At 37.0% G+C, this 20,896-nt stretch overlaps 1 protein-coding gene across 1 annotated transcript in view; it reads right to left on the bottom strand.

The window, feature by feature from the left end:
- lyst (lysosomal trafficking regulator) overlaps positions 1 to 20,417 on the bottom strand; it is a 103,641-nt gene extending 83,224 nt beyond the window's left edge. Inside the window, 1 exon segment of the mRNA XM_058794885.1 lies at positions 19,738 to 20,417. Within this exon segment, the coding sequence (XP_058650868.1) occupies positions 19,738 to 19,818 (81 nt within the window). The 5' untranslated portion in view covers positions 19,819 to 20,417.
- Positions 20,418 to 20,896: the final 479 nt, after the last annotated feature.

A 20,896-nucleotide genomic window follows, 5' to 3' on the forward strand; every position in this document is an offset into this window, starting at 1 on the left:
TGTTGTTCTGGGTTCTTTTATGACCTCCTGGATGAGTCGTCTTTGTGCTCTTGGAGTAATTTTGGTAGGCCGGCCACTCCTGGGAAGGTTCACCACTGTTCCAAGTTTTCTCTATTTGTGGATAATGGCTTTATAACCCTTTCCAGACTGATACATGTAAACAATTTTGTTTCTCATCTGTTTATGAATTTCTTAAGATCGCAGAATGACGTGTTGCTCTTTAAACATGCTTCACTTTGTCAGACAGGTTCTATTTAAGTGATTTCTTGATTCAACAGGTCTGGCAGTAATTAGGCCTGGGTTTGGCTCGTGAAATTTAACTCAGCTTTCTGAAATAATGTGGTTAATCACAGTTCTGTCATGATTTAATAGGAAAAAAAAAAAAAATTTTGTTTGATGATCTGACCTTTTAAGTGTGACAAATATGCAAAAAATGTAAAAATCAGGAAGGGGGCCAACACTTTTTCACACCACTGTATGTATGTGTATAGCATTACTGTTAATGATCCACCATTTAAATAATAAAATACCTATACTTCTGAAATCACAGGCATGTGATTGAATGTCTGATCTTCCCAGGATTTGCAGACGACCGGTCACATGACCCTTTTAACTAGTAACCGTGGGGGATGTGTGTTAATGGGGTCACAGGCTTGACAGCAGCTCTGACTGATCCTCCAGCTGTCAGACCGCACGCGCGGGTCTGCGGGAGTCGCTTTACTAATCCACAGCTTCTACAAAAGCATTTCATATGGACAAAACTGGCCAAAAAAAAAAAGAATTCATCACTTAAAAACTCATCGCTGAACTATTGAAATTATTAAGTTTTGATTAATAATCATGGCAAAATATACAACCACATAGGCTTGCAAAGTGGCAGAATTTTTCCAATAAATTTCTCGAAACTTTCCAAGGGTTCCAAAAATTTCCCAAAAATCCTGCAAAGTTTCCAAAAATTCTGGAAAGTTAGAAATTTACCAGACATTTTCCCCTTTGCAAACCTACAACCACACACAATTAGTGTATCAATTTATTTAGTTAAAAATTAAGTGCCAAACCAAAAAAAATGTAAACAATGTTATTGTCCTCACAGAAAAAATTCTTCTGAACATTAATTATCAAATTTATTTAATCCCAAACATGACGTCTCTTCTGTGTGAATCTCAAAAATAACTGTCAAGAACACAGCCAAATCAACAGCCCAAAAAAAGGAAATGTGCACTTTTTTCAGCATTTTCTCTCATATGTTCTGCTCTCTGCATTATTCAGGAGATATTGTGATAGAAATCATCAATCATCTATCAAAATTACTGTAAAATCATGTCTAGAGCTTATGTCAGTGACTCAGTTTCCTACAGACTCGACCTATTTCAACAGCAAACAAAACACTTCCTAGTTTTCGTGTTCAGTCACCTCAAATGACCCCTTATAATAATCTTCACTTGAAAAAGCTGTGGCTGTGCCTCAGATCACACACTATCTTGTCCTAAATGGATGAATCTCACAAAACCAGTCAAGAATTTTACATATTTCAACCCAGAATAAATAAATAAATACAAACGAAGGTGAAAAAACAATGATAGAATTAGCATTTTTAGACAAACTATTCCCTTAAAATATTCTACTATATCCCAAAATAGCGAGTCACAGACCACCAGCATCAGCCTATTTGAAACAGTTTAACACACTTTGATCTAGTGTCCACACACTTTGTTAGTAGTATCAAAGGTTTTCAAGGCAGGGTTATTGAAGGCGGCAGAGGTCATGACCTTCCGCAGGTTTCAGACACTCACCAGACAATCAGGGTCCCACTATCTGAATCAGAGCAGAAGATGATGGTGAGGGACTCAATGGACAGCGAGAGGCTGGAAACATGGGACACAGGAGAGAAAGAGACAGACGGGATGAGACGAACAGAAGATGAACATGACAGGAAAACAAAAATTAAACAGAAGGACAGAGAAACAGGAAAGCAAGGAGGATGCAGCTCTAACTAGTTTAAGAGAGAGAGAAGTTCATGCAGAATCAAATCAAGGTTCAATCTGACTGAACAAACAGATCATGGGATGCAAAGTTCCTCTGCTCACAGGGATCTTTTACAGTCACTCATGTTCCACATACAGATTTTTGAACCAATCACCTGAGCTGTAAATGTCATGTGACAAATCACTCAGGAGATGCAGGACAATGAAGTCAACACTGAATGGCTCTCCACCAGAACAAACACAGTCTCAAACTCTCACTGTAGTGACTATCTTGAGCTATGACATCAATAATAGCAGACAGGAAAATGCACTTTTAACACTTCTAAGAGCCCTTCAAAACAAGGGCTTACATCTAGCAGCAGGAGCTGACTACTAAAGCTAACCAGCCTAATCTAAAACCCCTGAGACCAATGATCTACAAAATTAGAGCATTAAAATATAAACCACGGACTATGGTTATGTAGTACGTGCAAATTTCATTCATACTACATAGAATGTACAGTAATTTTTTACAGTCACAAAGCAAAATTCAAACCAAATGTAGTAGCTACTATACAGTATTTGGCTTTGGACACGGCAATAGTCTCATGACTGTAATGATTCAGAGCCTGCTGCCCTTCTCAAGTCTTATTTACAGTGTTTTCCAAGAGGTCACAATGGATAAGAATTTCCCAAATTTCATGTGACCCAAGATCTGGGCTTCTCAAAACACTAATAGTCTCTCTGGATACACAAGGGGAGGGGGAAACACCATTTACAGGAACAGGTTGCGTTTCCGGTCAGCTCTGTTTGTCACTCTAGTGAACTCCACAAAACATGAACAGCAGCACTAATATCAGGGGAGCCGGAGTGGATGGACACTGATGATTTTAATGGAAATACATTTGATGCACATATACGTGGCGGCACGTTCTCAAACAAAGCGTCAACGCACAAATGATGATTCATTATAAATAATCTCATTTAATTAAAGCATACACTTGCACTAAGCATAAAGTTGTATTTTGATTTAAAGCTTGTGAACGAACCTAATTTGCTTCCACTTAGAGCAAATACACATCTTTTTCCATATACTCATACTCATCTGTTGCTTAAAATCATAAAGTTTTTTACATTTGCTTGTAAAACATATGCATTCAAAATTGGCCATGAAAAACAAAGATCTTGTTATCACTAACAAGAAATGCCGGGACAAGTGTGGGGCAAACAATTCAAGATCAGGTTTGATTGTTGAAGCTTTCAATTGCTGCCAAACTGACAACTGTAATTGTACACACTATTGCACATACTACATTTGATGTTGAAGACTTCAAATTAGGGGTGGGCGATATGGCAAAAATATAATATCACGATATTTTTAAGAAAAATCACGATTTTATCACGATTCTTAGACATGTTGGTTTTACTATTTTGCAAGTTGTCTGAGCATTACAGCCAAACTAATTTCCCTATTATAAAGACAAAACCTTTCAAGGTAACAAAAATATAAAAAAAAGAATGGCGGATATTTAGGCCAAAGTGGGCGAAGATAAAAATCTTTGTCATTATTTTATCTTTGTTATTAAAAAATGAGAACAAAGATACACATTACAAATACACATACTATACAAATAAAACAGTGTTTTATTTTCAGGTACAATAGGTGTATTTAGCAGGAGCATTCAATAAATTGAATCAACAAATATAAAAATAAAACACTATATAGATTGATTCCTATTAAATCAACTGTATTAACGTTTTTCAGTCAAGAGTAGTGAGTGATTTTTCTCCTTGTGTTTTGGTGTTTTATTAACATTGAAGGAATAATTAACCCCAAAATAAAAAGTTTTATATTTATACCATCATTTACTCACTCAAAAGTTTCTTTAAACCTGAATGAGTTTCTTCTGCTGAACATAAATGCTATTTTGAGGAACATGGAAAACCAAACAGTTGCTGGTCCCCAGTGACTTATTCCATAGTATTTTTTTCCTTCTATCAAAAGTCAATGTGGACCAGATACTATTTGGTTACCCACATTCTTCAAAATATCTTCTTTTGTGTTCAGCACAAGAAAAAAATTAATACAGGTTTGGGACAACATGCGAGTTAGTAAATAATGAAAGACATTAAATTTTAAGGTGAACTATCCCTTTAATGACAGTCGGCAGCATGTTCAGTACTGCCCCTTTAAGACATGCACGCATCTAATATACAGAGGCACGCATCCGTTTTTTCTCAGCTGTTTACTTACTCATTTTAGACATAAGCAACGGAGTCTATACATAAACCTTGTGTGTTTTGACAGTATTAGTGCACAAGATAACTTAGTTCAGTAATCAGGCGCTTTTTGACAGGCTTTAGCACGCGCGCTTCGGGTGCACGGGCTCAGAAAAAGCGCACGTCAGACCGACGCGTGAATAAAACGGCAAGGCTTTAAAGCAGATCCGAATAATGTACAGTATATTGAGACGGAGGAATAAGAACTGCAGTTGATAGAATGTGCGCTGTAGCACGATACTACAATATTTCTTCAAAAGCAGATCGTGGAAACGTTTTTATCGTCCACGATCAAAAATCGTCATATCGCACACCCCTACTTCAAATGCACATGTTTTCAAAGAACATGGTGTTTTTATCAGTTCATTATCTGGGTTTGAGTCATTTTAACACTAGTTCATTAGTCGAGAGACTGCCGAGGATCATATGTTTTCATGAGCCTGGCAGGAAAACTGGGCAGCATCTAATTAACACGTTCTCACCCCATTTCCATCACTCTGACACACATGCAGCACAGGAAGTCACACATGTTAGTGTCGGCACTGTAAACTTGAGCCGGTCACAGAATAACTACGGTGGGTTTGCAGAAGTGTCATTTTCCTTCTGTTGCAAAAAAAGGTCAAAAAGCAGATCTTGTTTTTGCTTGCAGTGTTTTGTACGTGAACTCAGACTGTACAGATCTGATGTCGAGGATTAGATCAAAACGTTATAAGAAAAGTTAAAGCTTGTGCAGCATGCAGAAAACAACTCAACGCTTAGATTGCATGTACAGTAAAACACAGTTTCAAAGAGATGTAAAAATCATATTTTTGCACTAAAATTGAGTATGTTCCATAGGGCTGCTCGATTATGACAAACAATCATGATTTTCATCAATATTGAGATCAGGATTACTCGCTGACTTTGGAAAAATCATGCATTTATTGAAAAGTTATTTAAATTTTTTTTTTTTTTTTTAATTTTAAGATTTCCTTGAATTTTAGCTTTAGCACACGTACACATAAAATAAATACACACATATACACACTAGGGTTGGGTACCCTTCACATTTGAACCGGTACGGTACCGGTATCGGTATCTGAAATTCGGTACCGGTACCCAACGGTACCTTTTTTCGGTACTTTACTCTCTGTGTAATAAGAAAAACATGTATTTCAGTGAAAAAATAAGTCCAAAACTCTCAATTTCAACATTTTGAACAATAGAGCCCTACATTTTTTTTTTTTTCTGATAATCAAATGAAGGCATGAAACAGTTATTTATTTTTAATCCAATGAAAATGAAACCCTTTTATTTTTTGGCAAACAAATTGAGGTTTACTGTTAATACATGGTAGAAAAATTGTGTGAATATTCCTTTAAAAATGTTTTAATAATAATTTGATTTTTTTCTACAATTAAGTTGTTAATGTGGTTGTAATAATTCCTTTTATCATTTAATTGTTTTATTTAAATTTGTCAGTAAATGGAATATATAAAGACGTACATTATACTGTACAAAAGTAATACAAGAGTAATTTTTGTTACGTTAAACCGCACTTTTATTTTGACAGGTTGCCATGAAGTTTCTGAGTGTATACAGTTTGATATGATGCTAGTTTTCTCAAATGAAACGGTAAAATTCTCATGAAGTGACTCTCACAGCCTGTAAGTTCATGTGTTCATGTAGTGAGATGCAGAGTTCACGTGTGCTTCAGTATTTGTGTAGTAAACACAACCGCGTCTCGGTACATACCGAGGCTAACGGAACATGCAGGATTCATATTTAAACCGTCTTTTTGCGTTTTAATATTCACATACGCTAGTTCATATCGCGATTCAAATTAAGTGACAGACATTCTTTTATTCATCCAAAACTTGACGAATTCTGCGGCATTCCGCACTATAGAGTAAATTCCGTTTTTATGAATGGACTCCGCCATCCTGTCCGCGTTTTTGCGGAAACCATATGACCCTATAAATGTAAGCACACTTCAGAACATTTCGGTTTGCCCTGTGTGTTGTGTTTTAAAGAGTTGCAGGGGTGACAAGTCACAGGGCCTCTCCCTCTCTCTCTCTGTCTCTCTCGTAAGCGCCCAAATGCGTTCTCAGGTACCGAAATTAGGTACCGAATAATTTAATGCGAATCGATACTCAGTAGTACCGACGCAATTCGGTCGGTACCCTTAAAAGTACAGAGTTCGGTACCCAACCCTAATACACACACATACAGTCATGGCCAAAAATATCGGCACCCTTGGTAAATATGATCAAAGGAGGCTGTGAAAATTAATCTGCATTAGTGCTTGGCGGTATGACCAAAAATTTATATCAGGGTATTTTTCAAAATTATACCGGTTTCACGGTATATGACGGTATTTATTTTTTTCATGCATGACCGGGTGTTAACCACATTTTCTACTGATTGAGAGAGGAAAAACTGCAGTAGATTGACTTAGAATACCCTATTTTACTGTCAAGATGTGCTAATATTGTACAAAAATTCCACACTAAATAGTGACTAAACACGACTCATTAATACATGTTAACCAGGAGTCACTCTCATTTATAATCACGACATCGTCTGATAAAATCAACATGCATCTAATGTTACACTAAAGAGCGGCTATGCGGTGGTTTTGGCTATATTACTTTTTTGTCTCATGCAGCGCACTGCCTGCATCTGAGTAACAAACTAAATAAAAATTTTAAAAAGTGCATAATATTAACAGACGAACTATGCTCATTATTTATAATTCCAAACAGTCAGTTAGCGGAAAGTGCTTGGAGACGCTGTTTTGTACTCATTTACTGACGAGTCTGCTGTGGTACGGCCAGCTGAATGCGGTGCTTCTCTGCCGCTCGCTGCACAGAACAGACGCCGAGAGAGGCGACACTGCGCCGGGAGTCAGATCTCGTGCTCGCGGGGCAGCACTGGAGACATCTTCCAACTGAACCATAGCTAAGGTTTATCCAAAAAAGTCGCTAGGTTTGTCAGTTTGTATATTCTATGGAAAAAAGCCTCTAAAAGGGTTTGAAAGTTGCTAAATATAGTGCTAAAGTCGCGCTCGTGTGTGAGACGCGGGAGCTGATGGCAGCGGGCGGTGGATATTGTGGATGAGTTCTTCTGTGTCACGACGTTTTACTAGCTCTACAGCTTCAGAATGTAATAGTGAAAAGAGACCCCTATCAAACAGTGTCGCGTTCTGAGCGTTATTTAAATGACACCGGTATTTTAAAAATTCATATCATAAGAAAATTAAACACCGGTATTCGGTATGAACCGGTATACCGCCCAGCACTAATCTGCATTGTTAATCCTTTTGATCTTTTTTTTTTTTTTAATTCACAAAAATCTAACCTTTCATTGGATAATAAGAATTTAAAATGGGGGGAAAAATCATTATGAAATAAATGTTTTTCTGAAATACACGTTGGACACAATTATTGCCACCCCTAGAAATTCTTCTGAGTAAAATATCTCTGAAGTATATTCCGATTCATATTCACAATTTTGAGCTCTCCAGGGTGATTATGAACATGAAATTATCCAGCCATGGCTTCCTGTTTCACAGAAATATAAATAGGAGGGAAAACAAAGCCCAAATTCCCTTAATCATCCATCACAATGAATATATTTCTGATGTGCAGCAAAAGATAATTGAGCTTCACAAATTAGTGAAGCGGCTTTAAGAAAAGAGCTAGAGCAGTGAAAATTCACATTTCCACCATCATGGCAATAATTAAGGATTTCCAATCAACATAAAATGTTAGGAAACTGCCTGGAAGAGGACGTGTGTCTATATCATCCTAATGCACGGTGAGAAGGAGAGTTTGAGCTGCTAAAGACTCCCCAAGGACCACAGCTGGAGAATTGCAGAAAATAGTTGAGTCTCGGGGTCAGAAAACCTTAAAAAAATATTGGCACCTACATCAGCACATGTTGTTTGGGAGGGTTTCAAGAAAAATTCTCCTCGCTCATCCAAAAACAAACTCCAGCATATTCAGTTATCAGACACGACTGGAACTTCAAATGGGACTGGCTTCTATGGTCAGATCAAACTAAAAAAATGAGCTTTTTAGCAGCAAACACTCAAGATGGGTTTGCTGAACACAGGGATAAAAAGTACCCCATGTGTACAATGAAATATACTGCTGTATTTTTGATGTTGTGGGCCTATATTTCTGCTGGAGGTCCTGGACATCTTGTTTAGACGCATGGCATCATGGATTCTATCAAATACCAACAGATAAAAAAATCAATAAGTGACTGACTCTGTTAGAAATCTTATAATGGGACATGCTTGGATCTTCCAACCGTACAATAATCCAAACACAAACCTAAAAAACAACACAAAGATGGGTCACTGAGAACAAAACCAAGCTTCTGCTGGCCATTCCAGTCCTCTGACCTGAACCCTGTAGAAAATGAGTGAACTGAAGAGAAGAAGCAGCAACATGGAGCTGTGAATCTAAAGGGTCTGGAGTGATTCTGGATGAAGGAATGGTCTCTGATCTCTTGTCAGGTGTCTCTAACCTCATCAGGCATTATAGGAGAACATTTAGAGCTGTTAAACTGACAAATGGAGGTTTCAAAAAGTATTGAATAAATGGGTGCCGTTAATTGTGGCTAATGTGTATTAGAGAAAAACATTTATTTCATAATGATATTTCCCCCATTTTAAATTATTATTATCCAATGAAAGGTTAGATTTTTTGTGAATTTTTTTTACAGATTAATTTTTTTTAGATTTTTAGATTTCAGATTAATTAATTAACAATGCAGATTAATTTTCACAGCCTTCTTTGATCATATTTACCAATGGTGCTGATATTTTTGGCCATGACTGTATACACACATTTGTGCTCATAAATTTACATGCCCCTTGCAGAATATGAAAAATGTTAATAATTTCAACAAAAATAAGAGGGATCATGAAAATTGCATGTTATTGTTTATTTAATACTGTCCTGATTAAGCTATTTCTCATAACAGATGTTCATATATTCTCCACAAGACAAACTAATAACTGAATTTATAAAAATTACACCGTTCAAAAGTTGAACTGAATGAATCTTAATACTGTGTAATTTCCTGGATGATCCACAACTAGGGTTGGGAATCGAAAAATCGATTCCAATTGCAGAATCAAATTCTTAAAGGTCAGAAATCAGATAATTGTTGTCAAATTAAAATTTTGATTCCACCTATTGATTCCTATACGCTTTTTTTTTTTTCCATCTGTGTGGACCCGAACTAACATTCTGCCAGGACCTTGCTCACTAATCTAAGCCAGGGCTCGACAATAAGGAGTGCCCGATGGCCCGGGGCCAGTGTGAAAGACGTTCAGGACAGTAGACAGATTTGTCACTTGCCGATCGGGCCACTGCAGCATTTGCGTGTGTTTGTGTTTTTAAGCCTTGTTAATTAAAAAATTCAAGCAATTAAAAAGCATTTGGGCGCGAAAGACAACTCCTTTCAGTACTGTGCACAGACAGCCACGTCTCTGACACGCGCGAGCTGCCTGAACGGGCAAATAGGCTACATACTTGTAAATTATGTAAAAATACCTATACTGGCATGCAACTTTGTAGCTTTAACAAAGATTAATCTATATGGAATTTATACACTGGAGTACAAATGCACCGATTTTATTTCAGACTTTCTTCTGTTCCGTGCTTGCAAACAAACTGCACTGCAATCATTTTCCCAAATGCCATTTGTGTGGAAATATTACATTATTACTATAATTAGTCTGTAAACAGCTGTCAACAGAGGCCAGAGACAATGAAGACGGACACAAAGAGGAGAAAATACTGTAGCAGGCAGAACAAGATCTCTGTTCACGATGCGTGAAATACAGGAAGAAAATCCAAATATTGAATTTTATATGAATGTGTTTGTGAGGGGAAATGGCTGTTTTCAGAAATGGCGCTTTCTTTTCATCTTGTCTCCGTATAATGCATATTAAATGAGTATAATTAAAATGAATTAAATGCACAGCGCTGCCGTGTTTACAGTGGTAACCAAGGAAACGCTGTATCACTGTTCCATAAACACCGCCTGCTGTCAGAGAGTGAAACTGCGTCTCATTCAGTCCGTCTGCTGTTTCGGTTTCGTGCCGATGTTTTATGTAGCATAATTTCACAAAGCTAGTCAGGTCATTCTGTTTTTGCTTCAGATTTTGAAATTATACAGTCTAATATAAATCAACATTGCACTTTTTTTTTTTTTTTGATCAATTCATGATTAAAATGCAGTGGCTGCCTCTAATTTCAAATGGCTATGAAAAATCAAGGTGCAACACAGAGTGAAGAATATGCAAATGTTATTTTATATGTGATTTTCCAATTTCTGTACCTGAACATGTACAAACATAAAACCTAAAGCATCATTTCATTTCTATATTTGTGCAATAGGCCTATGTTTATTTGTTCTATTACTTGTAATTTGTTCATTTGTTCTTATTTACTGGCTGTCACCTGTCTTTAATAATGTTTGAACTTTATATTTATGTTTATATTTGGCTAGTGATTTTTGCTGTGGCATCGAAATTGTAATAGAGAATTGTAAAATTGAATTGGTATCTAAAATATTGATGTCATAAGCTTATTTATTAGAATACAAGATAACATAGTTCAAAAACAATGATAACAGCAACTATTTTATTTTTTGTGGCAGGGCCAGTGAAAATGTTGGCAGGGCAAGTAAAAAATTTGAACCACTGGCCTGACCAGGCCAGTAGAAAAAATCTTTAAAGTTGATACCTGTAAGCGCTCCAAAGTTTGGCTACATTTGCGATCAGAAGCCAAAAAAGTTAAATATAATATCTGTGATAGCTATGTTGCAAGAGACGTGTCACCACCTACATGACAAAGCACTTTACTTTAATAGATCGTTAAAGATCGCAAACACGATTCAAACACCAACGTGATTCTATTCCTAAATTACAATGATTCGTCTGTTTCATTCCTCAACCTTTGATGTGTGCGATCACAACGTTGTGATCACTTGGTTCATCCGTGCAGCGTACGATCACATCAGTGTGATTTGAACATTTAAATTTGCGTTCGCACTGACGTTGACCTAAAGAGAGCAGCTGTCATCTGTCACAAATGAAACAGCCTCACAGTCTTTTCAACCACACACTATCATTAATTCTGTTACAAACATTCAAATCACAGAAGTACTGGGATAAAAGTTTATAATTCAGATATAAACTCTGATGTGTATGGTAGCGATTAAAATAGAGTAAATCACCTTTTTAAAGTAATTTGACACTTCAAATGAAGATTCATCAATTACATTGTTACTCCAGGTGGCAAAGAGGGGCTGTTAAAATGTATTTGTCTTTGAATCATAGAAGAGATTTGTTCAAGAATGTCGATTCATCCAGTAATGAAACAAGTACATCTTGAGTGAGTTGTTGAGTCATTCATTCATTAAATTACATGTGATTTTATTTAGCTGTCCAATGTTTTTTCTTCAGAATCATGAGAGAACCACAACTTCCATTGGGAAAAAGAAAAGAAAGCCCCCTCAACTTATCCAGAATCTATGCAGTTCTATTTTGTGAGTCCAGTTTTTATGTAGCCTGTTGATTTTTGTTCATGGTATTCAGCTGCGACTAAATGGTTTGCAAAAAAGAGACACGGGATAAATGTTTTATATCATTATTTAATCACATTGGAATCGAAAAGAATCGGAATCGATAAGCAGAATTGATCAAATTCAAACGATACCCAAACCTATCCACGACTGACTTTCTGTTTCTGCGTGGCAGTTTTAACTTTGATCTGAGCGGATAAATGGCTCGTGTGGTGCCGTTAGCACTGTTTCGCTCCGCTTTTAGTGCATACACATTATCAAACATTTATCGCACTCTTCATATCATTTTATCACGGAAAATTATGTTGCAATAATTAATGTTATCAATTTATCGCCCAGCACTAAAACTGTAACTGAATATAAATAATTCAATTAATTGGTTATGCAGCTCTAATATTCAGTGAGCTGTAAAGTTGCATAAATCTGCTTCTCAAGGTAGATAAATTTGTAAATTTGTGCCCCGTGATGGTGACAGCTATGAGAAGCGAGTCTGCCATATGACCCCGTTCTTACAGAGGATGACTGTTGTGTAATGTTTTTTTCCGGTCATAATTGTGAGTGACTGATCTAATTTGGTCTTTGCTTTTATGATGAACATCATGAGGAGAATTTTGAGTTCCACATTCCTCCAGGAACCAGGATGAAGAACTGCAGAAGTAAGTCTAAACAACTTAGAGATGCCAGCCAAACAAACAAACAAACAAACAAACATGTACACACGCATTTACATGCCTGTCAGATGATTTCAGATGAGGGCTGAGCAGTATGATGTAAACACAGTATGGCGGTAAAACCTGTACCACAATCGGTTCTTCTGACCACAAACCGACTCACAGTGACGATACCTTGGCATAGCGACTTGTAAGAGCCAAACATATTTGCAATTATGCAAGAAAATACAGTGAATTTGTTTTCAAAAATGTTCAAAAGCAAGTTAATTTGGAGTATAAAACTACTTAAACTTAACATCAAACACTGGTGAAGCTGCACACAAAATCTGAAGTCAACGAGTCAAACAATGACTTTTCTGAACAACTAGTTGACTAGTTAAAATAAGCCAGAGCAACCTCTAGCTGAAAAGAGCATCTATCACATCACAGCCAGCAGTAGAAACGTGACTCACCAGAGAGAAAGATGAATTATTCAAAGCGCTGAGTCAATTAACTAGTCCACTAAGCAAAATGTGCAATCTGGCAGTAAGTGGGGCGTTGGTGAAGAGTCTAGATGTGAGGCTCACGCTAGAGTTCACAAAAGCAGAAACACAGGATGTTGAACCAAACGATTGCTTAAACGTGATTTAGAAATGCCAGTGGCAGATTTAAGGATGAACTCACATATTTAGCAATGCAGATGTAGATTTAAACATCTCGAGCAGAGCAATACAGATGCATCAACGGTTCAGACACACAGAATTTGTTTTCTCATGAGTCATAACTGCTGGTTTTTCAGAGAAAGAACTGATGAGATCGATCAGTTGATGAAAATATTAAAAACCCATGTTTCTGATTAACTCTGCAGAACTGAGATGCTGGTGGAGGTTCACTGCAAGCCACACCACAGGACATGTTACCCAAGTAAAGATCTAAAGTATTGGCCAAACAGAATCAGATTATCCCTATAATCTCCAGCCATTAATTCTAATCTGGATCAAAATTTTGTCCCAACATTTTGTGCATCCTAAAATCACTGTTTGCAACAACATATAGGTGAGTAAATTTTTTTTTCCATTTCAATGGTAAAATTATTATTTAATAATCAACAATACCTAAGCAATTGAATTCATTAAACATTAAACAATTGAATTATTTTTTTTTTTACAAAAATAAGGCCCTATGAAATGTTTAATTTTTTTCAGAGTCTGATTTAATTTTTCTGGATTTATGATTTAATACAGACTTATAAAAACACTGAAATGAAGGCATAAAATGTTCTAAAAGAATTTATTTAAGGTAATAGAATAAAACTTAATTGCTTTTATTTTCTGGCAAACAAAGCACTGCACAACAGAGGTCTACTGTAATAAAACAAAGAAGAAAAACTGTGATATTCCTTAAATAAGGTTTTAATAATGGTTATTATTATTATTATTATTATTATTAATGTTTGAGATATACATATAACTGTACAATAGCCAAGTTCAAGTTAAGCCAAACTTTTATTTTGACAGGTTGTTGTGAAGAACTTCAAGCTTCTGTGTGTATGTATGTCGAAACAGCTTGTCTTTTTTAATATTCACAGACGTTATTCCATATTGTGATGTGATTAACTGTACAGCTCTACTTTTCATTTATTTCTCCAAAATTTGCCAAATTCTGTGACATTATGCATTTATTCTAGAAATTCCATGATTCTTCGCATTAATGATTGTTTTTCGCATCATGGAAATCATAGGGGCCTATAAATGTTGACAGAATTCTCACGTTTGGGTGAACTGTTCATTTAAAGCTCAATGGGAAGAGTGTATCTAGATGTCACTGGTGACATCTGATGGACAGACTTCACAGCGAGACCCGATTAAACTAGCAGACTTCTCAATCTCAATCACTGTATTTGCACTTCACGAGAAAATGCAACAATCTCAAGTAATCAAATGCGATTTCTTTTGGATTCTTCACCTAAACATTAGACAACCTCATGAAAACTTTCAACAACTACAAATTTTAAGGATCTAACTTACCCACACTCAACCGATGTCTTTAGTGAACAAATCTTGAGGAAAATAAAAACACTCCTCGGGTGAGCAAAAGAATCGTTACTCACTCAGACATAAAAAGCAGCAAGAAGTGAGAGCAGTGAGCATCCTGTCAGCGAACAACATCCCCCTTATCAAATCTAAAAACATCTCACACAAACCTCAACTGATTTAAAGCAACACTGACATGTTGAAAGTCTTCCAATGAAACACCAGCACATATAATGCAATGGAAACTGTGTGGTTTGTGTAACACATCGAGATAACGGCTGACCTTTTTCTCCAGCATTCAGTTTAATCAACCACATTTTCACGGCACACTCAGCATTGTTAAAATCTGAACTTTCAGATCTAAAGGCCCACTTACATCAAGGACAATAACTATAACTATAAAGGTATAGCAAATTAAAACGATATTAGCTATAACTATAGTCATTCTATTTCTGTGAGAACAGGGAAGCCCGTACCACAGCAATCACAATACACAAAATATCACTGAAATCACTTTCAGAAAGATTCTTTTCTAGATGCCAATCAAAATCCATCTGACTTTAGAGAGCTTGAGCATTTAAAGTGGCAAATGACTACTTTTTTTATTTATAATAAACGGAACGTTATAGTTTGTTGGTATGGATGCTAATGTAGTTATCTTTCTAGGTGTGAATGGACTTTGACTCTAGAACTTATCTCCATCTCATACAAAGGCTCAAACAGGTTGATTTTACTTCTGGTTCATCTATTACACTGGAAATGGAAGCTCAAACACATTGCATTATGGGATACAGTTTCCAGTATAGTGTGCTTTGGCTGTTGTTTACTACACAAGCAAATGTATTTTATCAGCTGTGCATAGACAAATCTACGTATATACAAACTATATAAAGCAATAATAGCATGTGTAGGTATACGAGTGTGCCGTTTCAAACATAACCATACTTCATTTCAGTAACCTAAATAAATTCAACTCCATCCCATGAACATAAGTGAGCAGTTTGAAAGAACCTGGATAAATTAATGGAAACAGCATCACAACAGGGAGGGAGACCCAGTCGCCATACAGTGTTTGCTAGTCACTGGCGATGAGAGGAACTGTCATCGCGGTGAAACCATATTGAAGGAAACTGAAAGTGTGAAGCGCACAGCCACAAACACACGTGAACAGAAACACACCCACAAGCTTACATAAATATCAAGACAAGGAGACCCTCTAACAGTGGTGTACAGTGTGATGAAGACACAGAAATGTTGGGGTGGGGCTATATGGTTGTCCTATACTGCATCTATATACTGCATGGTAGTGGTAGATTGCAGAAATTACACACTTTAAAACTCCAAATATACAGTGCAAAGGTGGCACAGAAGCCACCTCTGAGCGGCATTAACTCTCTGGAGTCTGAGGGGATTTTGGGGCCCTGGAGAAGTTTTGATATGCCCAGACATTTGTGTTTTTTTCAACATATTCATGACTAAAATCTGATTATTACACTGTAATCAGCACAAACTGGGCTACAATAATATGTGAGCAGCATGAATGTACATATATTTATACATGTCTGTGAGGCAAGTATTCGCCAAGAGATACAGGTTGTTTTATTTACATGTCTGTGAAGAACCTTGACAGAGACCGAGACGGCAGAGAGTGCACCCTGTTTGTACAGCACATTATTTTGTTGTTATTATGACTATACACAAATAAAAGTAGACCCTTTGAAGTTTAGAACGATATCTTATTCTTATCTGTACAATCAGAAATTACAGAGTATTTTTAGTTCTTTTCACGGTCATCGAGAAAAAACGAGACAGACCGCACCGGTGCGGGCTTCAGCCCCAGAGGGATAAACAGTCTGTGTCACAGACACCTAAATGCCACCTCTAAAGCGCTTCTGTGAAGTGTTCATTCGGCACAGAGACTCATCCTTGGATGTCTCATGTTCAAGTTCAGGATCCAGTAAGCATAAATTCTGTAGAAAAAAACTTCACAGTTCAATCTGAAAACCTAGTTAAGCCTGGTTGACAGGCTTTTAACCATTTAATCTACTCCACCCAAACATCCAGAAGGGCTTTGACAGGTCAATCTGGATGTGTTTTTGCTGCTTGGGCTAAATAATCCAACTAAAGCAAAGTGAACTTTCATGAACATCCACCAAACCCGTCTATCAAAATGATTGACAAAAATCTGATCTCGGCCTAAATGCACTGATGGCAATCAAGAACTGTCAAATCTGATTATTTCTGACACTTTGCTTGTGCATCTTATAATAAAACCACGCATTAATTCACAGTTAACTGTTAATCACACGCCAACCTAGCAAAGTACAGTGAGAATCAAACCAACAGTCCACATAATCTGAACTATTCTTGGCTGGCGCTCCACGACAGCTGCTCTCAGCAGACACGCAAAAGACAAATATGATTAAAAAGTGCTTAAGCGGGCTATCTCTGTGTATTATCAAAGTATTTATACCTTTGTGTGTTCTGCAAATTGTTTCTTGCTGTGTGATTTTAAAAAACTTATATCATAGATGTAAATATACACCTGACCATCGTAGTACTATTGTGTTTTGGACCATTGTGTTCTAGTAAATCAGAACTAGCCAATTTGTTTGGCTAGTAACCTAAAATAAAATAGTATAGGCCTATCTACAGATCTAGTGCATTAAATCTAGTAAATATGTCTAGCAACCCAGAACACCCTAGTAAATCTATAGATCAAGAACTAGTTAATTTGTTTGTCTAGTAACCCTGAACACTCTAGTAAGTCTACAGATGTAGATCTAGTAAATCAGAACTAGTTAATCTGTTTGTCTAATAACCCAGAACACCCTAGTAAATCTACAGATTGAGAACTGGTAAATCAGAACCATTCAATTCATCTGTCTAGTGACCCAAAACAAAATAGTAAATTTACAGATCTAGTAAAGCAGAACTGGTAAATTAGTCTCTCTAGTAAGCCAGAAGAGCCTATTGTTAAATCTACAGATCTAGTTCTAGTAAACCTGAACTAGTTGTGATCTGTTTGTCTAGAAACCCTGAACACCCTAATAAGTCTACAGATGTAGATCTAGCAAATCAGAACTAGTTAAGCTGTTTGTCTAGTAACACTAAAAACTCTAGCAAGTCTACAGATTTAGATCTAGTAAATCAGAACTAATAAAGCGGTCTATATCTTGTAACTCAGAACACCCTAGTCAGGGTTCCCACACCTTGGTTAACTTCAAATTCAAGGACCTTTCGAGGACCTTCCAGGTCCAATACTCTCAAATTCAAGGACTTAATGTGGGGACACATTTCAAGTGAGAGCAAAGGTTACATCGCGTCACCTTGTAAGATACATTGTTACAGTTTTCATGTGTCAAACAACTATGCAAAAAAGCTTTTTTTTTTGTTGCATTTATTTTTGGCCATATGACAGAAATCTGATATTCTATTTGTTGTATTTCTGTTTTGCATAAAACTGAATAATATTTTGTACATACTATACAACTGTATTCTAAAATGATCTGACTTTTGCATGGATTTTACTGAAAAGAGCTTAGGCTCATGTAACCAGAAGTTTTAATATATATGAATATGCTTAAGTTTTTCTTGCCTCATGGCTTTTCATTATTTTAACAAGCAAAGCAATACAACATTACATCCTTTGGATCTCTGGCAAGCCATTCTTTGTAATCTTCTTTGGTGAGCCACATATCTTGAAACTTGCATTTTCCAGGCATCACGTTTCAGCGGTTTCAGCCTATTTTTGCAAAGTTTCACAGTGTGTCCGTGAAACGTTGAGGTACCATCTTAGTAGTTTAGTGTGCGTGTGAACGTCATGGCAACGAACACCACAAAGTACCTCACGTGGGAAACACTTAACATAATGCATAAATGTGCATAACTAACGTAAATCAAGCAAGCTAGTATTTGTAGGCCACAAAGAAATAACACATTAGCGGACTGGAGGGAATAATATGGAATTTTCAAGGACCTGTATCTATGTTTGTTTATTTTCAAAAACTTTCCAGGGCCTTGAAAATTTTTAATCAGATTCACAAACTTTCAAGGATTTCAAGGACCCATGGGAACCCTGCCTAGTAAATCTACAGATCTAGATTTATTAAACCAGAACTAGCTAATCTGTTTGTCTAATAACCCAGAACACCCTAGTAAGACTATAGATGTAGATGTAGTAAATCAGAACTAGTTAATCTGTTTGTCTAATAACCCAGAACACCCTAGTTAATCTACAAATTTAAATCTAGTTATTCAGAAACAGTAAATCTGTTTGTCTAGAAACCGAGAACGCCCATGTAAATATACAGATCTAGATCAAGTAAATCAGAACTAGTTAATCTGTTTTTCCAGTAACCCAGAACACCCTAGTTAATCTACAAATTTAAATCTAGTTATTCAGAAACAGTAAATCTGTTTGTCTAGTAACCGAGAACGCCCAAGTAAATATACAGATCTAGATCAAGTAAATCAGAACTAGTTAATCTGTTTGTCTAATAACCCAGAACACCCTAGTAAGACTATAGATGTAGATGTAGTAAATCAGAACTAGTTAATCTGTTTGTCTAGAAACCGAGAACGCCCATGTAAATATACAGATCTAGATCAAGTAAATCAGAACTAGTTAATCTGTTTGTCTAATAACCGAGAACGCCCATGTAAATATACAGATCTAGATCAAGTAAATCAGAACTAGTTAATCTGTTTTTCCAGTAACCCAGAACACCCTAGTTAATCTACAAATTTAAATCTAGTTATTCAGAAACAGTAAATCTGTTTGTCTAGTAACCGAGAACGCCCAAGTAAATATACAGATCTAGATCAAGTAAATCAGAACTAGTTAATCTGTTTGTCTAATAACCCAGAACACCCTAGTAAGACTATAGATGTAGATGTAGTAAATCAGAACTAGTTAATCTGTTTTTCCAGTAACCCAGAACAACCTAGTTAATCTACAAATTTAAATCTAGTTATTCAGAAAGTTAACGTTAATCTGTTTGTCTAGTAACCAAGAACGCCCATGTAAATATACAGATCTAGATCAAGTAAATCAGAACTAATCTGTTTGTCTAGTAACTAACGTTAAACCAGAACACCTTTGCAAACACACAGCTTTCAAACTTAAGGCTTTTTCCCAACTTCCAAGCAAATCTTTGACAAACCCACATACAAAGTTTGCTCATCGTCTACTTAGTAACTAAGTTAGCTCTCACTGCTCACCTGCAGATCTGCGCCCTGCGCGCGGCAGTCCATGTAGTTCTCCCAGGCCTGGGACAGATCAGCCAGGTGTGAGCTGGCCATGTCCAGCTGACCGCCACCGGCTCCGGTTCATCCACAGCAGTGATCAAAGCTCTAAAATCCAACGGTGAAATCCGAGCTGCGTGAGCGGGAACTGCACATCATTTCATTAGGTGTCCATCCGGATGAAAATTAGTAGACGTGAAGTCCGTTAAATCCGTTACTACCTACAAAGATGAGATAGAACTTTTGAATTCACGGCTGGCGCGAATTGGGCTCTGCACCGAATCTGTTCGCATTCAAGTCAGTTTCCAGTCTGGCTGACAGTTGCTGTCAAGTTACAGTTGCAAGCAGACGAATGAAGCATTGATATTAGTGCACCGCTTCGCATTGAATACAAGTTGGGGCTTATATTAGCATCGGCGTCAACATTAGCGTGAATAAGCCAGTCAAAATGCATTAACTACAAATAATGGTTCGTATTTGCAGACAGAGACTCGTGTTTGCGTGTATCTGGATCATTTCACGCAACAGCAGACGCAGAATCTCCTGCAGCACAGCTTAGGCTAACACTCATTGATTTAGTTATGTCAAATATGAGGTAGAACGAATGCCAACCAGCCATGTTTAATCATCATGTCACTATTATACATCTGAACGCAAGGTCTGAGGTCTAAAAACAATTATAATTCACGTACCTCGTCTCCGGTCTTCCTTCTAACATATACACAAGCAATTCAGAAAAAAAAAATGACATGCAAAACAGTACAGGAAATAACGCCCACAAAACAGAATCCTAAGCGGCTATTGGTCGAGTAGGCTGTCGATCATATCAGTGGCCTCTGAGGACGCTCCCTTTCGCCAGTCATTCGGATGACGTCAATCGTGTCCCCCCTGTTAGGGCGGGGCTTAGGCGCTTACGTTTCTGTCCCCGCTGTGGGCGGGGCTACGTGATGACGCCACAGCGCTCCAGTCACCGTAAATAATAACGTTCGCGAGTCACGGAGCTTCTCTTTTTGTGTTTTGTTTTAGACTCATGCGACACACAGTCCTCTTTAATGTGGGAATAAGAGGATGTTTGTGGGACAGTTTTTAAAGCCCACGGCAGGAAGTTATTCAGACGGATTTTGAGTCTGACCGC

This window comes from Onychostoma macrolepis, chromosome 13, assembly GCF_012432095.1.
Source record: "Onychostoma macrolepis isolate SWU-2019 chromosome 13, ASM1243209v1, whole genome shotgun sequence".
NCBI lineage: Eukaryota > Metazoa > Chordata > Actinopteri > Cypriniformes > Cyprinidae > Onychostoma > Onychostoma macrolepis.